The sequence below is a fragment of the Clarias gariepinus genome, chromosome 3 (genome assembly GCF_024256425.1).
Source record: "Clarias gariepinus isolate MV-2021 ecotype Netherlands chromosome 3, CGAR_prim_01v2, whole genome shotgun sequence".
Lineage (NCBI taxonomy): Eukaryota > Metazoa > Chordata > Actinopteri > Siluriformes > Clariidae > Clarias > Clarias gariepinus.
The window spans coordinates 23,049,274-23,067,129 of NC_071102.1; the positions used below are offsets into that span (position 1 = coordinate 23,049,274).

At 38.8% G+C, this 17,856-nt stretch overlaps 1 protein-coding gene across 1 annotated transcript in view; it reads left to right on the forward strand.

Moving 5' to 3' along the window:
- csmd3b (CUB and Sushi multiple domains 3b) overlaps nucleotides 1-17,856 on the forward strand; it is a 553,034-nt gene that overhangs the window by 190,479 nt on the left and 344,699 nt on the right. Inside the window, exon 5 of the mRNA XM_053491539.1 lies at nucleotides 15,923-16,130. Within this exon, the coding sequence (XP_053347514.1) occupies nucleotides 15,923-16,130 (208 nt within the window). The remainder of the gene's footprint in view (nucleotides 1-15,922; nucleotides 16,131-17,856) is intronic.

Below are 17,856 nucleotides of genomic sequence, written 5' to 3' on the forward strand. Positions count from 1 at the left end.
CCATCAAAATGCTTTGTTTTGACACGAACCGTTGCTGGACCGGATCCCCCAGGCAGACCAGTGATGAATTGAACAGCCAGGGAGCAGATGATTTGGCTTAGGCTAGAAGGCCCTGTTATATTTCTGCCGTCTTTGCAGTGGTAGTGATCATGATGAGAAGAGACACACACCTGAGAACATGAGTGTCTCTGCTTTTACATTACGATATACTCCACAGCTTTGTGTATAAGCTTTGCAAATGATGCTGCCTTGGTCATTTTACCCCCCATTATATGCCATCGTAGCGATTTTTTAAGCCTGACCTGAAAGGTACACATGTTGGAAAAGATCAATTGAAATGGGTTCACACCTATTGGGGTTTCAAGCATGAAAATGTGTTTGTACATGCATATTTGTTGAAGCTGTCAGAGCTGGCATTTCAAGAATCCTCCTCGGAGAGTGCGTCGAGCTGGCGTCGTTCACTTTACCGGACGATGAACCGGTCTCCTGGGCATCTGTCTGAGAGCTGAACCGATATTTCCCTCATCTTATTTCCCTTCTAAAGAAATCTGAACATGCTTAAACTCCGAAAATGCACAAACACTATTTTATTAGATGCATGTTAGTAACGCTAACCCTTAGGAGAGCACTTTAAAAAGATACGGATGAATTTTTAAAGTTATAGATCTCATTTAACATTCTAGAGCGGTTATGTATTCCTAATTTTTTAAATATGATGGTATAGAATGATGACTTGTTACTTCTTTTCCATATCTCGGATAATGAGATTGAAAGCAAGGGCTTAAACTTTTAGTAGATTTATTGTAGGAAATTACTGTAGCTATTATTAAATATTTATGCTTTCATAATGTATTTATGATGGTCCATAATCATGCTCTGGTTCTTCTTCCACTCTTCCTAATGGCACGCATGTTAAACAGAAAAACAGTCCATGATCCAAGACTCTCTTTATTGCCAAAGAGAAAAAAAAGATCTCTTGTAATTTGTACATAAATTTAACTAAGTGTGTTTGGCCTGTTAGGGGGAAAAATCATTAATAACATGCTGATGAAATAAACCAGACTTAAATAAATTAAACATTAAATTAAATACAGACTATATAAATATATATATATAAAATTGTTAACCGGAAATAAGATTTTTTTTTGTCTTAAATAAAATACCTATGCTAAAAAAACAATGCTAGTAAACATATTTACTAAGAAACATATTGCAAAGCAAAAACATTACTATAAATGCTAATCTTTTATAAAATTTCCATAACCTAGTACACTCAGTTATTTGGCTAGTGCAGAATATAACTCAGCTAGATTAAGGTCCTGCTCACTCACAATAAATTGTCCTTGCTGTGATTTAAAAACACACAACCTTTTGATCTATGACTCAATGTCTTACCCACTGAGTCACGACAACAACACCACAACTACTGTAGCTTGCATTGATTTATCTACTTTTGAATAGTTGTTGTCAACTTCTGGACAAATAACCGCAGCAGTTTCTTTTAAATGAATCTTTCAAATAGATTATTTACAACTCATCCTCAGGTGTTAATGATTTAAATCATGCATTACTCAAGACTTGTCTAGACGCATATCTTGTTTTTTTTATTAATTGTTTTTCAAAATAGGAGGCTTGTACACTGGACACTGTGCATGATCCGTGCATCGCTTCTTACCAATCCGGACTCATCAGATCACAAGACTTTTATCGAATCGAAGCCTTATTTCTGATTAGTCTCACTAACAAGTGGCCACAAAGCTTCTTGCCTTAAACTCTTGTTATACATTATGCATATGGCTGTGGAAATTTACAAAACAGTATATTGCCAAGTAATTAAGTGATCTCCGATCATGGTTTTTTTTTTTTCAACCACTTTGCTTCTGTGGGGTTGATGGATCATCACTATCCTCCCAGGTTTAAATAATGTGCTGGACAGTTCTTTACCCAATTTTTCTTTCTAATTTTAACAAAGTCCTTATTTGTTTTTTCTTTAGTTCTAAAATGGCAGCAGTTCTTATGGCTTATTCTATTCCGTTTTTTTTTGTTTTTTTTCCAACTCTCTGCCACATTATAAGCTCTATGTTGGTTTCCTGGAGGCAAACGTCAAACATATTATTTTCTCAAAGCCAGTCTATTAAAGCGATCCATATACTGTAAATACTGTAAATGTCAAAACATATAACTGAATTCGCCTATATAATGTGGCCATTTTTCCCTGCGTAGGATTATGTTGATGATGCACTGCATGCAGCTGTCACTATAATATTGAAAAAAAAGTAAAAAGATTTATGAAAGATTTATAATAATAATCCGAATACGTTAATTATTATTTTTTTGTTCTTGTTTTTATTTTGAGGGACTGGCCTGTGACTGTTTATCTTTGTTTTGGAAAACTGAACAGTGTCAGCTTGTGGGTCACTGGACCAGCGAGACATGGAAGCACTGAACCAAAACAAAAGAAAGCTTCATTGCATCCAATTAGCCTCCATTTATCAAACCACATGTAAAGGGCACAGCACTTCTTTCGGAAAAGTTTGTTTAGTTTGTTTAGAACCTCCGACCAGGCGAGTCCAAGTTCCTAAGTATTAAGAACTTAATTTACTTTGTGCATGTGCAGTTTATTTAAGGCATGTAATGTCACTGTACTGTGGATGTTTAATTTTATTTATTTCAGCTAGAAATACAAGTAGAAGATAGATTCTCACTTCTAGAGCGGGAAAGTTTTAATTATGAATCTGCTCATAACAGAATTAGTTTAACCGGACAGTCCTAATTTAGTTGCTAATTCAATTATCTTTAAATATTCATCAAGGCTTTTACTTCTAACCTACTGTAACTAACTAAAGGCATAGAAAGTATTTCCAGGACTGCGGCATGTGCACCAAGTTAATAAGATAAAAAAGAGTAATTAAATGTTAAATAAAACTTAAAAAAACATATATATTTTTATAGTTTTTTTTATTATCAAAAAACAAGAAATCAAATTTATATTTAATTTGACTATCATTTAGCTTCAAACCAGCATTAAGCAGACTCTCATCAGCCCAGACTATGTCAAAGCAGACAGGGTTTTCAAGATGAGCTATTCAAGCTATTTTAAAAAAGCCCCAAAAACGGCCAATGATAAAGACTGTAGACACAGTGGTCGGCCAAGGAAATTTAAATCACCAGATGAAAGACACATCATGGCCCAGGTTCACCTACATCTACTGTCCGGAGACAACAAGTGTCCTTCAAGGAAGAATTGTCTTGCAAAAATCATACCTTCAACATGGAAAAAAGAATAAGCAACTTAACTATGCATGGAAATATAGGAACTAGGTTGAAGCAGGTGCTCTGGATTGATAAGAGTACACTCAGAGAACATTACTCATAAATACATCAACTAGGAATACTCGCATACGCATCTATTCCATCTATCTATCCATCCATCTGGGAACCTCTTCAGTCCAACTAGGAAACGAGGATGCCAGTGGTGAGCATTGTACAGTATTTATTCCCATTTGTACGACCGTGGCTGGACCTCCAGTCAACATTCACACCCACGTTCAAATACTACGGGAAATTTGGTAACGCCAGTAAGTCTAATCTGCATGTCTTTGGACTGTGGGAAAAAACCAGAGTACCTGGATGCAAACTTCATGCACACAGACCCAATGCGGGAATCGAAACCCGGGACCTGAAGGAAGCATCTGAAAATCAATATTTTATATTATTGAGGCCAGCTAATACAATATTTACCTTTGTATGACAGATTTTGCATATCATGCTCTTCATGTTAAGATTTCCTGGTATGTTTCTTTCTAAAACTAGTATGCACACATCAGGAAGCGTGTCCCCCCCCCCCCCCCCATCCCCCCCTCCCACTGCTGTAATTCAAATGATAGGCTTTAACCGATGCACTTGTTCTAATATATATAATAATGAACTGGTTAAAATAGTGTTAATATTTAACTTAAAAAAAAGGCATACAGTATAATTGTCAATATACTGAAGATAAGATTTCTGTAATAGTTCAATTTAAGTTTCTGTACAGTATGTTTCCTGTCATAAGCGTGTCTTCCGGGCAAAGGGATTCGTGGCTTCTTAGTAATGTGAAAAGTTTTGTTTTTGTTTTATTACTTTCACTAAAGACTAGAGAATGTTGACGGTCTTTATAGATGTTATATCAGGATAAAAAGATATTAGTAATAGAGAGGAATTTTCCCATACTGTCCCACTTAAATAGTCTGACAGCAGCCTGTATACCGCATTATAAAAGTCATTATTTTCGATTTATACAGTAGATATACCACAGATACAGATACAGTACAGATACTGAACCTCCTAATTTGATGCCAAAGCTTCACACATTTTAATGCCAATCATTACGTGTGTATTATTTTCAGAGGGTGTTACATAATTATGTTTTTGATGTGTTTGGAGCGAATTCTTTGAAGTGTTATAGTCCCTTTTTTTTGTTCTATACAGTAAATAAAGAAAACCGCTAGGAAGTGATAATAATAGTAATAATAATAATAATAATAATAATAATAAAAGCAAGTGAAAACAAACTCTTAAACCATTGTAATGCTCTCTTTTTAATGTTGGCTCTTCTCCACCGGCCGAAGGCACTGACTCGGCCCCTTTTGTTTTACTGCATAAGGTGAATAAAAATGTCGCTTTGAGACTCCCTTTGATTTAAATTTAAGAGGATTTCAGATGAATGGAAGTCTCAAAGGAGTGTTTATCTGCGCCATGAGCGGCAAAGTGAAATGCATTGTTTCCAACAGTTTGTATTTTATTATACATTGTATATACGAGTTTATTGCCTATCTAGTAACTTCTAGTAAAACATACTTTCTCCTGATAAAGCTCCTCTGATTCCTGAATGGTTGCTCCTCAACTGATTTGATCAGCACTGAAATATGCACTGTGACTCCACAGACAGTTTTGTTCTAAAAGCTTTATGGCTGCCTAGCCTTTTTATCTGTACATCATAAAAACACAGAACAATCATTAACCGAAAAACAACAAAAGAAGGTAAAGTTATTATAATTGTTACAGCATTTTTTTTCCTTAGAGGGTTAAAAGGCCAGTAAAGTCCAGACCAATGTCTCCTCTGTCTGTGCTGTTGTCTCCTTCCTCTGATTAAGACTAATTTAAAACCTCAGCCGCTTTAGTAACTCGTAATTGGGCTTAATGTCATCAATTTAGTGGTGAGAGAAGCATCTGCTCCTGTTTATCAAAATGACATCTGGAGAATTCAGTCCCAGAATTAACTATAATACTTTAATCATGATAGTAATCTAGGGCCAAATGTTTGAGACCTTTATTTAGCGGGAATAGCAAATTTATTTCACCTTTGTAAAGACAATTTTTTTTTCTTGCTTTAAATATATACACTCACTGGCCACTTTATTTGCGGTACTATGTTGGACCCACTTTTAATTTCAGAGCTGCCTTAATTCTTCGTGGCGTTGATTTAACAAGTTGCTGGAAGCACTATTTTGAGATTTTGGTTCATATTAACATGAGAGCATCACAAAGTTGCTGCAGATTGCTCACAGTCCTGCACGTGTATGATGTAAATCTCTCGTTCCACCACATCCCAAAGGGGCTTTTTTGGAATTTTTGAGATCTGGTGACTTTGTGACAACAATGTTTCATTATCCTATGTTCAAAGTCACTTAAATCGACTTTCTTCCACGTTCCGATGCTCGGTTTGAACTTCAGCGGAACTTCGATTTTGAAATCAAATTTGGGTCTCGATATTTCAGTTCAGTCTTAAGCTTGTTTATTGGACTACGCATTGGTGTAGAAATAAAGCCACATTAGAGAACCCTTATGTCTGTCAGACTGACATTTATCAGGGGCTGAACTTGACGTGAATAATCCAGTTCAAGTTCAAGTAGGCTTTATTGTCATTACAACCATATACAGTTAGTACACAGTGAAACGAAAGAATGTTCCTCCAGGAACAGGGTGCTACATGCAACATACAGTGGTGTGAAAAACTATTTGCCCCCTTCCTGATTTCTTATTCTTTTGCATGTTTGTCACACTTAAATGTTTCTGCTCATCAAAAACCGTTAACTATTAGTCAAAGATAACATAATTGAACACAAAATGCAGTTTTCAAATGAAGGTTTACGTTATTAAGGGGGAAAAAAACCTCCAAATCTACATGGCCCTGTGTGAAAAAGTGATTGCCCCCTTTGTTAAAAAATAACTTAACTGTGGTCTATCACACCTGAGTTCAATTTCTGTAGTCATCCCCAGGCCTGATTATGGCCACACCTGTTTCAATCAAGAAATCACTTAAATAGGAGCTACCTGACACAGAGAAGTAGACCAAAAGCACCTCAAAAGCTAGACATTATGCCAAGATCATAAGAAATTCAGGAACAAATGAGAACAAAAGTAATTAAGATTTATCAGTCTGGTAAAGGTTATAAAGCCTTTTCTAAAGCTTTGGGACTCCAGCGAACCACAGTGAGAGCCATTATCCACAAATGGCAAAAACATGGAACAGTGGTAAACCTTCCCAGGAGTGGCTGGCCGACCAAAATTACCCCAAAAGCGCAGAGACAACTCATCCGAGAGGCCACAAAAGACCCCAGGACAACATCTAAAGAACTGCAGGCCTCACTTGCCTCAATTAAGGTCAGTGTTCACGACCTTACCAGTGTTCATGTTTTTCTAAGAAAGAGACTGGGCAAAAACGGCCTGCATAGCAGATTTCCAAGGCGCAAACCACTTTTAAGCAAAAAGAACATTAAGGCTCGTCTCAATTTTGCTAAAAAAACATCTCAATGTTTGCCAAGACTTTTGGGAAAATACCTTGTGGACCGACGAGACAAAAGTTGAACTTTTTGGAAGGTGCGTGTCCCGTTACATCTGGCGTAAAAGTAACACAGCATTTCAGAAAAAGAACATCATACCAACAGTAAAATATGGTGGTGATAGTGTGATGGTCTGGGGTTGTTTTGCTGCTTCAGGACCTGAAAGGCTTGCTGTGATAGATGGAACCATGAATTCTACTGTCTACCAAAAAATCCTGAAGGAGAATGTCCGGCCATCTGTTCGTCAACTCAAGCTGAAGCGATCTGGGGTGCTGCAGCAGGACAATGACCCAAAACACACCAGCAAATTCACCTCTGAATGGCTAAAGAAAAACAAAATGAAGACTTTTGAGTGGCCTAGTCAAAGTCCTGACCTGAATCCTATTGAGATGTTGTGGCATGATCTTAAAAAGGCATTTCATGCTAGAAAACCCTCAAATAAAGCTGAATTACGACTCGTTGCAAGTTATCGCAAACGCTTGATTGCAGTTATTGCTGCTAAGAGTGACCCAATCAAGTTATTAGGTTCAGGGGCAATTACTTTTTCACACAGGGCCATGTAGGTTTGGATTTTTTTCTCCCTAAATAATAAAAACCATCATTTAAAAACTGCATTTTGTGTTTACTTGTGTTATTTTTGACTAATAGTTAAATGTGTTTGATGATCAGAAACATTTTGTGTGACAAACATGCAAAAGAATAAGAAATCGGGTCCACTGTAAATTAACAGAAACACTAAACTAGCTAACCAAGAGGCCTAGTTAGCTGGCTAGCAGAGACAGGACAGCAAGACCTAACATAAATTACAACATAAATTAACAAAAACTAACTAGCTAAATATAACTACAGGTTTTATAGACAACATACAGTAAAGTGCACGTGCAAATGTGCAAACAAAAGCAACAGCAAAGTGACAGTGCGACAACCACGACATAACAGAACATAAAATATGGTGTTGAGGTAGTGGGGAAACAAACAATCCTTAACACAGCAGCAAGAATTGAGGAATTAGTGCAAAAAGTAGTCCAGTAATGATCATTGTGCAAAAGAGATAAACAGTGAAGCATTTACTGTACAGGTTGGTGTGTACGATAATTTGGTGGTGTAGGTCAGTGTGTCTGCACTTGTGTTGATTAGTCAGTTTAGTCCCAATAATTTGAGGTAGTTGAGTTAAGCTGGTGGCTTGTGGAAAAAAGCTGTTGCACAGTCTGGATGTGTGTGCCCGAATGCTTTGGTACCTTTTTCCAGTTGGCAGGAGTGTAAAGTGTGTGTGAGAGGGGTGTGTCCGATCAGCCACAATGCTAGTGGCTTTGCGGATGCAGCGTGTGGTGTACAGTAGATGTCTTCAGTAGAGGGGAGAGAGACCCCGATGATCTTCTCCGCTGTCCTCACTATCCGCTGTAGGGTCTTGCGGTCCGATATGGCACAATTCCCAAACCAGACAGTGATGCAGCCGCTCAGGATGCTCTCGATAGTTCCTCTATAGAAGGTGGTCAGGATCGGTGGTGGAAGCTGGGCCCACCTTCCTCAGACCAGCTGAGGTCCTTATCTAGGTGGACACCCAGGAATTTGGTGCTTTCGACGATTCCCACACAGGAGCCATTGATGCTCAGTGGAGAATAGTCGCCTCGTGTCCTCCTAAAGTCAACAACCATCTCCTTTGTCTTGTCAACGTTTAAAGACAGGTTGTTGTCTTTACACCAGTCCGTTAGCCTCTGCACTTCCTCTTTGTACGCTGACTCGTCGTTCTTGCTAATGAGACCCACCACGGTCGTGTCATCAGCGAACTTAATTATGTGGTTCGAACAGCAGGGGACTGAGCACACAGCCTTGTGGAGCCCCAGTGCTTAGTGTGGTGGTGCTGGAGGTGCAGTTCCCGATCCGTATTGACTGAGGCCTACCGGTCAGAAAGACCAGGATCCTGTTGCAGAGGGAGGTGTTCAGGCCCAACAGGTTCAGCATCCCAATCAGTTGTTGGGGGATGATAGTGTTGAATGCTGAGTTGATATCTACAGTATGTACAGCATTCGAACATATGTATCCTTCTTGTCCAAGTGTGTGAGGGCAAGATGAAGTGTAGTGAAGATGGTGTCGTCCGTTGAGCGGTTAGGATGGTACGCAAATTGCAGTGGGTCCAGTAAGGAGGGCAGCAGGGTCTTGATGTGTCTTATGACGAGCCACTCGAAGCACTTTATGATGGTGGGTGTGAGTGCAACGGGACGGTAGTCATTGAGACAGGACACAGTAGACTTTTTGGGCACGGGGACGATGGTGGTGGCCTTGAAGCACGTGGGAATGATAGATGCTCAGAGAGATGTTGAAGATGTCGGTGAGAACATCTGCCAGCTGTTCAGCACATTCTCTGAGCACTCTCCCTGGGATGTTGTCTGGTCCAGCAGCTTTACGTGGGTTGACTCTGCGTAGAGTTTTCCTCACATCAGCTGTAGTGAGACACAGCACCTGGTCATTTCGGAGGAGGGGTGGTCTTTCTTGCCGCCATGTCGCTCTGCCTGTCAAACCGAGCGTAGAAGTTGTTCAGCGCATCTGGGAGGGAGCCGTCGCTGTCACAGGCAGGTAATGTTGTCCTTTAGTTTGTGATGGCTTGTAAGCCCTGCCACATGCGCCGTGTGTCGCCGCTGTACCTGAAGTGATTGTGGATTCTCTGGGCGTGTGCGCGCTTCGCCTCTTTGATGGCCTTTGAAGAAGGTTAAGGGTTAAAAAGAGAGTGGACATGAGGTGTGACGACATAACAGAGAAGTGAGAGGTGGGGTTGACCCACCGCATAATGCATGGTTAACCAAGGTAGGCCAAGGACAATGGGAGGTTATGCTCTAGAGTGGGGGTCAGTGAGTAATTGATGGGAGTGGGCTTCTGTCGATGGTTTGGACGTCACTCCTCAGGGAGGTGTAGGTCGTATCCAGCTTCGTGGGTTACTCCTGCTTGCTTTGTCATGGTGCAGGAGACACAGAAGTTCTCTTTGGTGATGATATCCTTATTGGTCTCCGGAGACGAAGATGCCAGTGCACCCGGACAGCCAAATCTATGAGCTCTTGAGGAGATGAGAGTAGTTCCCGGGAGACTAGCTCATCCTTAACCAGCTCTGGGAGACCCTCAAAGAACATGTCACACAAGGCTTGGTCGTTCCATCAACTTGAAAGGGCAAGTCTCTGAAACTCTATCACATAGTCATAAGCTATGTCATAAGTTTCAGCAACTTGCTTTCCACCTCTCTGCCATGACAAGAGCGATCAAACAACCTCCTCATCTCCTTGGAGAACTCCTCAAAGTTGGAGCCGCAGGGTTCGTGGATCTCCCAGAGCACGGTGCTTCCCTTAGAGCTGGGTCATGACATAGACGAGGACATGCTTCTTGCTGCACAGTTTCTGCTGGTGTGTTCCGAAGTGCTTGATTTAAAGAATCCAGTTGCAGAAGGTTGTCAGTTGACTAGAGAGAGAAAGAAAATGTCCTTTTGACAAAGGGGGCATGGCTGAGATTACTGATGCAGATGGGCGTGGCAGTATGGCCAGCCGGTGTTGGAACATAGTCGAGGAAGCGGGAGCGTAGATCAGTGCCGTGAGTCCATTTTGCTCGAAGATGAAGCCAAATCGTTAGACAGAGCCATAGTCAAAAAGTGGAAGCGTTAGACCAAAGCCCTGAAATCTGAGAGCAAAGCAACAAATCCAAAACATGACACGAAAGGGGAGAAAAAATGAGAAACAAAGCAAACTTGGCAACGTGAAAACAATCCATGAAAAATGCCAGAGAATTGGGCAAGAGAGCATGCAATAATCCGGCAGCGAGACAGCGCACTGCGGTCCTTTAAATGCCAGGAGGAACCGGAGGTAAATGAGAAACTGGTGTGCAAACAGGGCAGTTCGAGAGCGTGGCAGCCTGGAAAAACATGACCACGTGGGGAGACGAATGACATTAGTGATTGTTTATCAGTAATTTTTTTTTTTTTTTTTTTTTTTTATTATTATCTTGCAGAGAATGTGCTTGCATCCTGCTGTAAAAACTTAAATTAACATAATGGAATACTGTATGGCTCTTTCATGGCACGCCGATATCTATAGTGATAACCATATGTTCTCCAGATGATTTCTGTTGTTGTTTCTTTATTTTCTGGTTTTGTTTAGTGATTAAAATAAACCATAATGCTGCATTGCATCATGATATGTTTAATTACTGCATGCTATTATTTTTAGAAGAAGGAACTGCTGGGTTCTGGATAGAAAAAGCACAGTGGTAGCATTCGAATAATAATAATAATAAAAATAATAATAATAATATATAAAACACTAAATAATGTCCTACCACAGGAGTAAAAATGGGAATAAATACAATGGTCACCACTGGCCTCCACGGTCCCTGGTTGGACTACAGATGTTTTTGGATGGATAGATGGAACACCCAATAATAATCATAATTTCTTACAGTTATTCTGTTTATTCATGCCTTTGAAATGATTTGAAAATCGTGGTCGAGTCATGTCAACTGAATGTCTTTCTTGTTCAAAATGTTTTACTACTCACCCATGTAGTTTCTTCATTCTAAGGGAAGTTGGTAGGTTCCACATTTTTATATCCTCCAGCATCAAGGATCCTGAGAAGGCTTGTTAGGTGAACAACGAAGAGGGAGAGAGTAGAGGAGAAAGAAATGAAATGGTTAAACGTCAGGTGTTGTAGACACATCATGTCTGAGTAGTGTCTCATTTGTCTCATCTGTAATGGCCCACTTCACTCAGATGTGTGGAATCTAACCATGCTGTGGCTGGGATGGTGGACGGGAAGACTGGTGGGTCCCTGGGGATTAGCTGTGGCATTTCCTCCAGTGCTGTGTGACAGGTGTGTGACAGGTCTATGTATGCCTGTAGCATCTCAATCAGTCCTGCATTTTAAAACCGGTACTGGTCACTGTCTCAGTAAAGACATCCCGTGGACATTCCGAGCAAGTTTACTAGAAGATTCACAACCTGCAAAAATGACACCTTATTAAGTATAAACAAATTCAGTTAATGTTTCCTATTATACAATACAATTTCAATAAACGGCACATAAGATTATTAACCTGAAATTTACAGTTTTGCATGAGACTACTGTATATATCTGTTGGCAGATATTGTTTGCTATTGGGTAATCATTTACTTCCACAGCAGTAGATTAAGACAAGTTGAAGCCCGATCAAGTGCAAATTGTTAAGGAGAATCTTTTGCATTGCTGATGAAAATGAAAAAGAGCCAAAGCTCAAAAAATTACAAAAGAATAGCTTGTGGGGGAGTTTTTTTGTACTGGAATTGCTGTGTCGATGCCTGGACTTAAATCTAATTGAAAATCTGTGGCATGACCTGAAAATTGCTGTCCATTAACACTCTCTATCTAACTTGCCAGAATTGGAGAAAATTTCCATTGAGAGATAGATAGAAGATAGAAAACGCCAAAACTGAAATTGCACACGGCAAATACTTAATTGATTCAAAAGGACAGTTTGCGATGAGGGACAAATCCTTATTAGTTATGATTTTTTTTCTTTTCTCTTTTTGATTCTGATATAAATAAATTTGATTGAACAGTCTAGCAAAATGCGGCGTAAAAACATTCTGGAGGCATGTACAGTATATTATACAATACTATACAATATACAGTATAGTATTTGGGACACCTTATCTGCTCAATCCCATAGAATGTATTCATGTTGGGTTCCATCACATCCCTTATACAGTACATACAGACCACTAGTTGAACTGTTTGTCAGATTTAGATTATAGTGCTCTTTAAAAGGTTTAGATCAGATTTGATAAGATCAGGTTAGGTTAGATTAGATTTGCATTTAGGCATTCGGCAGAGGCTTTTATCCAGTGTGTCTTACAGTACATATCAAATTATGCTTTGAAGTTGTCATTGGATAGATTCTTACACTGGGTTACTACTGTAGGTCACTAACTAGGTTCCATCAGTCACACTGAATTTTTATTTTATGTTATTAATTTCTCTGTTGTTGTTTTTTTTTTTTTTTTGGGATTTAACTTTATTGTCACTGCACATGTATGGTGCAAGGCAACGAAATACAGTTAGCATCTAACCAGGAGTGTATTTGTCGCAGTGCAAAATAATTTGCATATGTAAACAGTACACAGTCAAGGAGTTATATACCGTACAATGAGTGGAGTCATTTTAGACGGATGCAGTGGTAACTAAAGAAGAAACCACTCATTCTTCGATTCCTCCGATACTATAGCACTATCAATCCAAAAGCCAGCTAAATAATGGTATGTGTTTCTCATGTCATGTATCCAGTGTGTGTGTGTGTGGGCACAGAGACGCGGGAAGGCATTCATTATTTTAGGAAAATGGGCAGCTACACAAAGGCCAATTTGACCTGAGATTTGACATGCTTTAGCTGAAGCCAAGGCGCTTTAAATAGCATGATGTGAATGATTTGTTGGCCGTTGCTGAAGTTGTTTTGGCCGGGTGCGATGTGCTCCAAAATAATGAGGGAACGGTGACTTTTTTTTTTTTCATCTCTGTATGTTGTTTTGTTGTGCTGTTATTCCGGTTCAACCGAGTGCTGAGCTGACGGCTTTTCGGATGCCACCGCTGTTCGTTTAGACCCGGCAGCAAAGGATGCATGGAAATGCGAAAATTGATTTACAAATGACTGACACAAATGGTTTCCAAAGGGATCCATCATCACACCATTGTTAGCGGCTCTAACCCTTCAATACTAATTCTACTTCACAGTAAGCAGAGATCATGGTCAAGGAATTTCCTGTTCATTGCTCAAAAGCAATGCTTTTTATGTATTTCAGCTCTTAATAGAACAAGTCCATGGGTCACCTTCACAGCATCTGTTTGACTCACATACGAATTTATTTGATATTTTGAAATTCTGACATTTCAATGATTAAAAGTAGTGATGCAGTGTGATTTCATTGACTTAAATGATAACATACGCTGCCCCTTTCCCAAAAACATACTATTATTATTATTATTATCAATTCACATTTGTTAGAGGCTAATTCACTTACCCTTAAAATATGACAAAAATATACCATGCCATTAAGGTTTCCAAATGTGTTACCTCGATTTGCAACATAAAAATGACAACAATAAGAAGCATAAAGATTGAAATTTGGAGTAATGCAAAAGGGTTTGAAGGTCACCCACATCAGGGTAAGAAGTGTCCACTGTACAAGTCTCAGGAGACAGTGTTATGATCTGGGGTTGCTTCAGTTGCTCAGGTCTAGATTCAATGAAATGAAGTCAGCTGACCACCTGAATGTACTGAATTATGTACTGAGGTTATCACATCTATGGAGGTTTTCTGCCCTGACTCAAATTGTGAAAGAGTGGTTCTGGGAGCACGAGGAATTATTTGCAGACATAAATTGGCCAACACTTTTTTTGTTGTTGTTGTTTAGGCAGTATACAAACAGTAAGTAAAGAGTATCTATAATAATCTGTAATATGCAATTTTAAGGAAATCATAAAAAAACAGGGTGGTTTTATTATTTTCCAGAAGTATATAAGTTCTAACAAGTTTTAACATTTACTTACTTAAAAAAAAGGCTGCTTGTGAATCCACCAGTTCATCCAAGACATTCCTGTGCTAAAGGATTTAAATTGAGTTTTACAATAGGAATGCATTCGATTAGATTTACAATAGAAATGCATTATTAGTATAGAAAATGTATCAACAGTTTTTGATTAATCGGATTCGTGAACTCAACAGCATTGCGTTATAATGTCTAAATAATTATTTATCCAGCCACCAATCACAAGTTTAGTGACGTTTGCTGTTTGTGTATGTTAATTGCTGTGTGTATTAATTATTGATTCCACTGCATTTGGTATTTCTAACCTCTATGAGGTTGGTTTTGTATTTTCACGCACGCACACATGCATGTACTGTACATGCAAACACACAGGGGTTGTAGTGTTAGACTGAAAGCTAAATAGAGAGCCATCCTTTAAAGTCTGTGGATCCTGGAGTCTGGTATCTATAACTTCATCTAGCATGGTCAAACCAAGAAAGAGTTTTTAGTGGGATTGACACATTTGAATACTTTTGCTAGATAGGAATTCACAAGTATACAGTACGTGCATGTCTGTCTGGATGCCTGCGTGTGTATGAGTGTGTGCATGTCTACGCTCTGCTTATTGGGTGTATATGCATTGACATGGTTCTTACCCAGAAGTTTGAGAAAGTGTGTCTCTCTGTCAATTTTTTTTTCTTTTCTTCCTTCTCATCTACTTTTCTCTATTGACCGGAACTGAGCACTTGATAGTCTGTATGATCTCACGTTAAAAGTGATTCTCTAACGCAGAGTATCACTTTCTACATATACTGTCTGTAAGGAGCCGTATGTGCATACGCTCGGCTCGGCGCCGTGTCCATATGCACATATCGCCGGACTTCCGTTTGTATAAATTATATCCATATAATTTATCATGTTTGCGCAAGACTAGTCCATGTGTCTTTATCTGTACATACTCTAATCTATTCCAATTTCTTCCCACCACTCCCCCCTAAAACCAAAAAAAAGAAAAAGGAAGAAAATCAAATAAATCTCAATCTGGTAAATTTAAACAATAACTCTCAAATTTAATTGGAGAAAAATAGACAAGAGCAGAGCTCTGAGTCTGATGGGAAATGCAGCTGGGACCTTGTTTTGATTCAACGCAACCTTGTAATAATTCAGCCTATTTCAATTTTGACGAAGGCATGAGTGCACCATACGTTCTGAAGCTAATTAAAAAAAAAAAGATATTCATTTATGAAAAAAAATATTAAATAAATGAAAGATGAAAGAGGTGTAGTCTTGACACTCACCAGCACTATGCGCTGGATTGATGATGATGATATGGTGCAAAAGATTAATAAATGTTTCTAAATTTATCTAATAAAGCAACGTAACTGTTGCTGAGATTTATTACATAATGAATAGAATATTTATCAATAAATATTTTTCTAATTATTCAATCTGGCTTCGATACTACTAAATTCAAGGTTCAAGGTTCAGCTGCTATTTCCTGTTGTATACCTTGTACAGTAAACAAAGGCCAACACCTAACAAAAGTCTTTTCATGTTTGGTTGACAGCTGAGGACACATGTGGTGGTACTCTGAGGGGTTCAAGTGGCATCATTTCGAGTCCCAATTTCCCGAGTGAATATTACAATAGTGCGGACTGTACGTGGACCATACTTGCTGATCCCGGAGACACCATCTCCATCATTTTTACAGACTTCCAGACGGAGGAAAAATATGACTACTTGGAAGTGGAGGGGTCCGAGCCGCCGACAATATGGTGAGTCAGACGCCGTGTCCACTTTCTGTGTGTGTGTGTGTGTGTGTGTTTGTGTGTCGGTGTGGCTGTGCTTTTCCATGCTAAGCTACAAGCTACCATAAGTGCGGAGCAGATAGAGAGATACGCTAATGCTATAAGACGTGCAGACCTTTACTTGAGGTGTGTAGACAGAATGAAAGCATCGTAGTTTAATTTTAGAGGTAGAGCGGTTGCCGAAATTAGTTTGCATCAAAGTTTTGTCATCACAGTGCGTTGTTTTGAAGGGGAATTAGAGGGCTACGTGTGTGTGTGTGTGTGTGTGTGCATGCGCGTGTGTCTTCTTCGCCCTCTCTGTGTGTGTGTGTTTGTTTCTTTGATGTTATACATCAAGTGAGGAATTTTTAGACCATAGATAATGGACGTACAAATTCTTTCTATTTGAAGCGCATAATATTTTCTAATGTCCTCATCATAACAGTGTTTCATCTCTGCAGCTTATCGATTGTGCTCAGATTAGTCTATTGATTTGGCCCCTCCACGCCAATTTGCCTGTGACGATATTCAAAGCATGTATAATTACTGCATTAAGAAAAAGGTCTAGATGTCTCAGTCTGCTTCTTTCTCATTTTCAATTTTACATTGCGCGCAGAGTGAAAAAATCCATAGCATGGTTTTCTCTGATTAGGCTTCCCCTGTAATGATTGGCTCCCCTCCTCTCTCCTCTGCCTCCACCTTATGTGTTGATTATCTTTCGTCTCTGCCTTTTCCTGTATGCTTAGCAGAGACTTGCTTGTAGTGCTCAGCATTCGTAGCCGTGTTCCTGTTTCTGTGTTTCTGGTTGTGATAAAGTGTCTGTCCTTATGCATTCGCCTGTGTCAACTCTATCTGCCTGTTTTTTTGTTTTTTTATTATTATTTTTTATTATTATTATTATTTTAGCTATTTAATATGTTTTATTAAGATTGCATAGGAAAAGTGTTTGTTTGGCTCGATGGGCGGGAGGGTTAGAGTCCGATCATACTGCATATGTACAAAATAAGGTGGCCAAATTTTTTAAAAGCTTTACAACGTCCTTATTAATAGCTTCTGTCGAAGGATTTATAGTACTGATTGCAGTTTGCTATTGATATTATTATTATTATTATCTATCTATCTATCTATCTATCTATCTATCTATCTATCTATCTATTCATTTATTTATTTTTATTTTATATATTTTTTTTATTATAATTATAAATTTTTTAAATACATAGGTTGTCAATATTAACGCATTAATGCATGAGATTAATCTAGAAATTTTAACGCATTACTATTTTTTCCAATCATATGACTAAGTTTGACCCTAATGGCTTTCAATTATCCCAGCTGTGGGTTATAACGGCACTTTTAAAGCTGATAATAAGATGACTGAGAAAACATCACCAGATGTGCTGGACGGCAGGTCTTATTATCAAAAGCTTCTAGATAGAAGTTTGGATAAACTCAATTTTTTTTTACTTGAGGGTCCTTTAAGAGGGGCTATTTTGACAATAATGCATTAAATGTAAGATGTGGGCGTGGTGGCTCAGGTGACTAAGACTCGAGGTTGTTGATTTTAGGATCTGTGATCCGTGTTTGGTGCTGGTTTGTTTGTTCGGTGTCACATCATATCCTACTCAGCCCATTTGAGGGATTTAAAATGTTACGAAACTGCAAAATCTGTTTCCTTTAACTAGTTTGTCATAAATTTCTTTATTCCAACATTGCA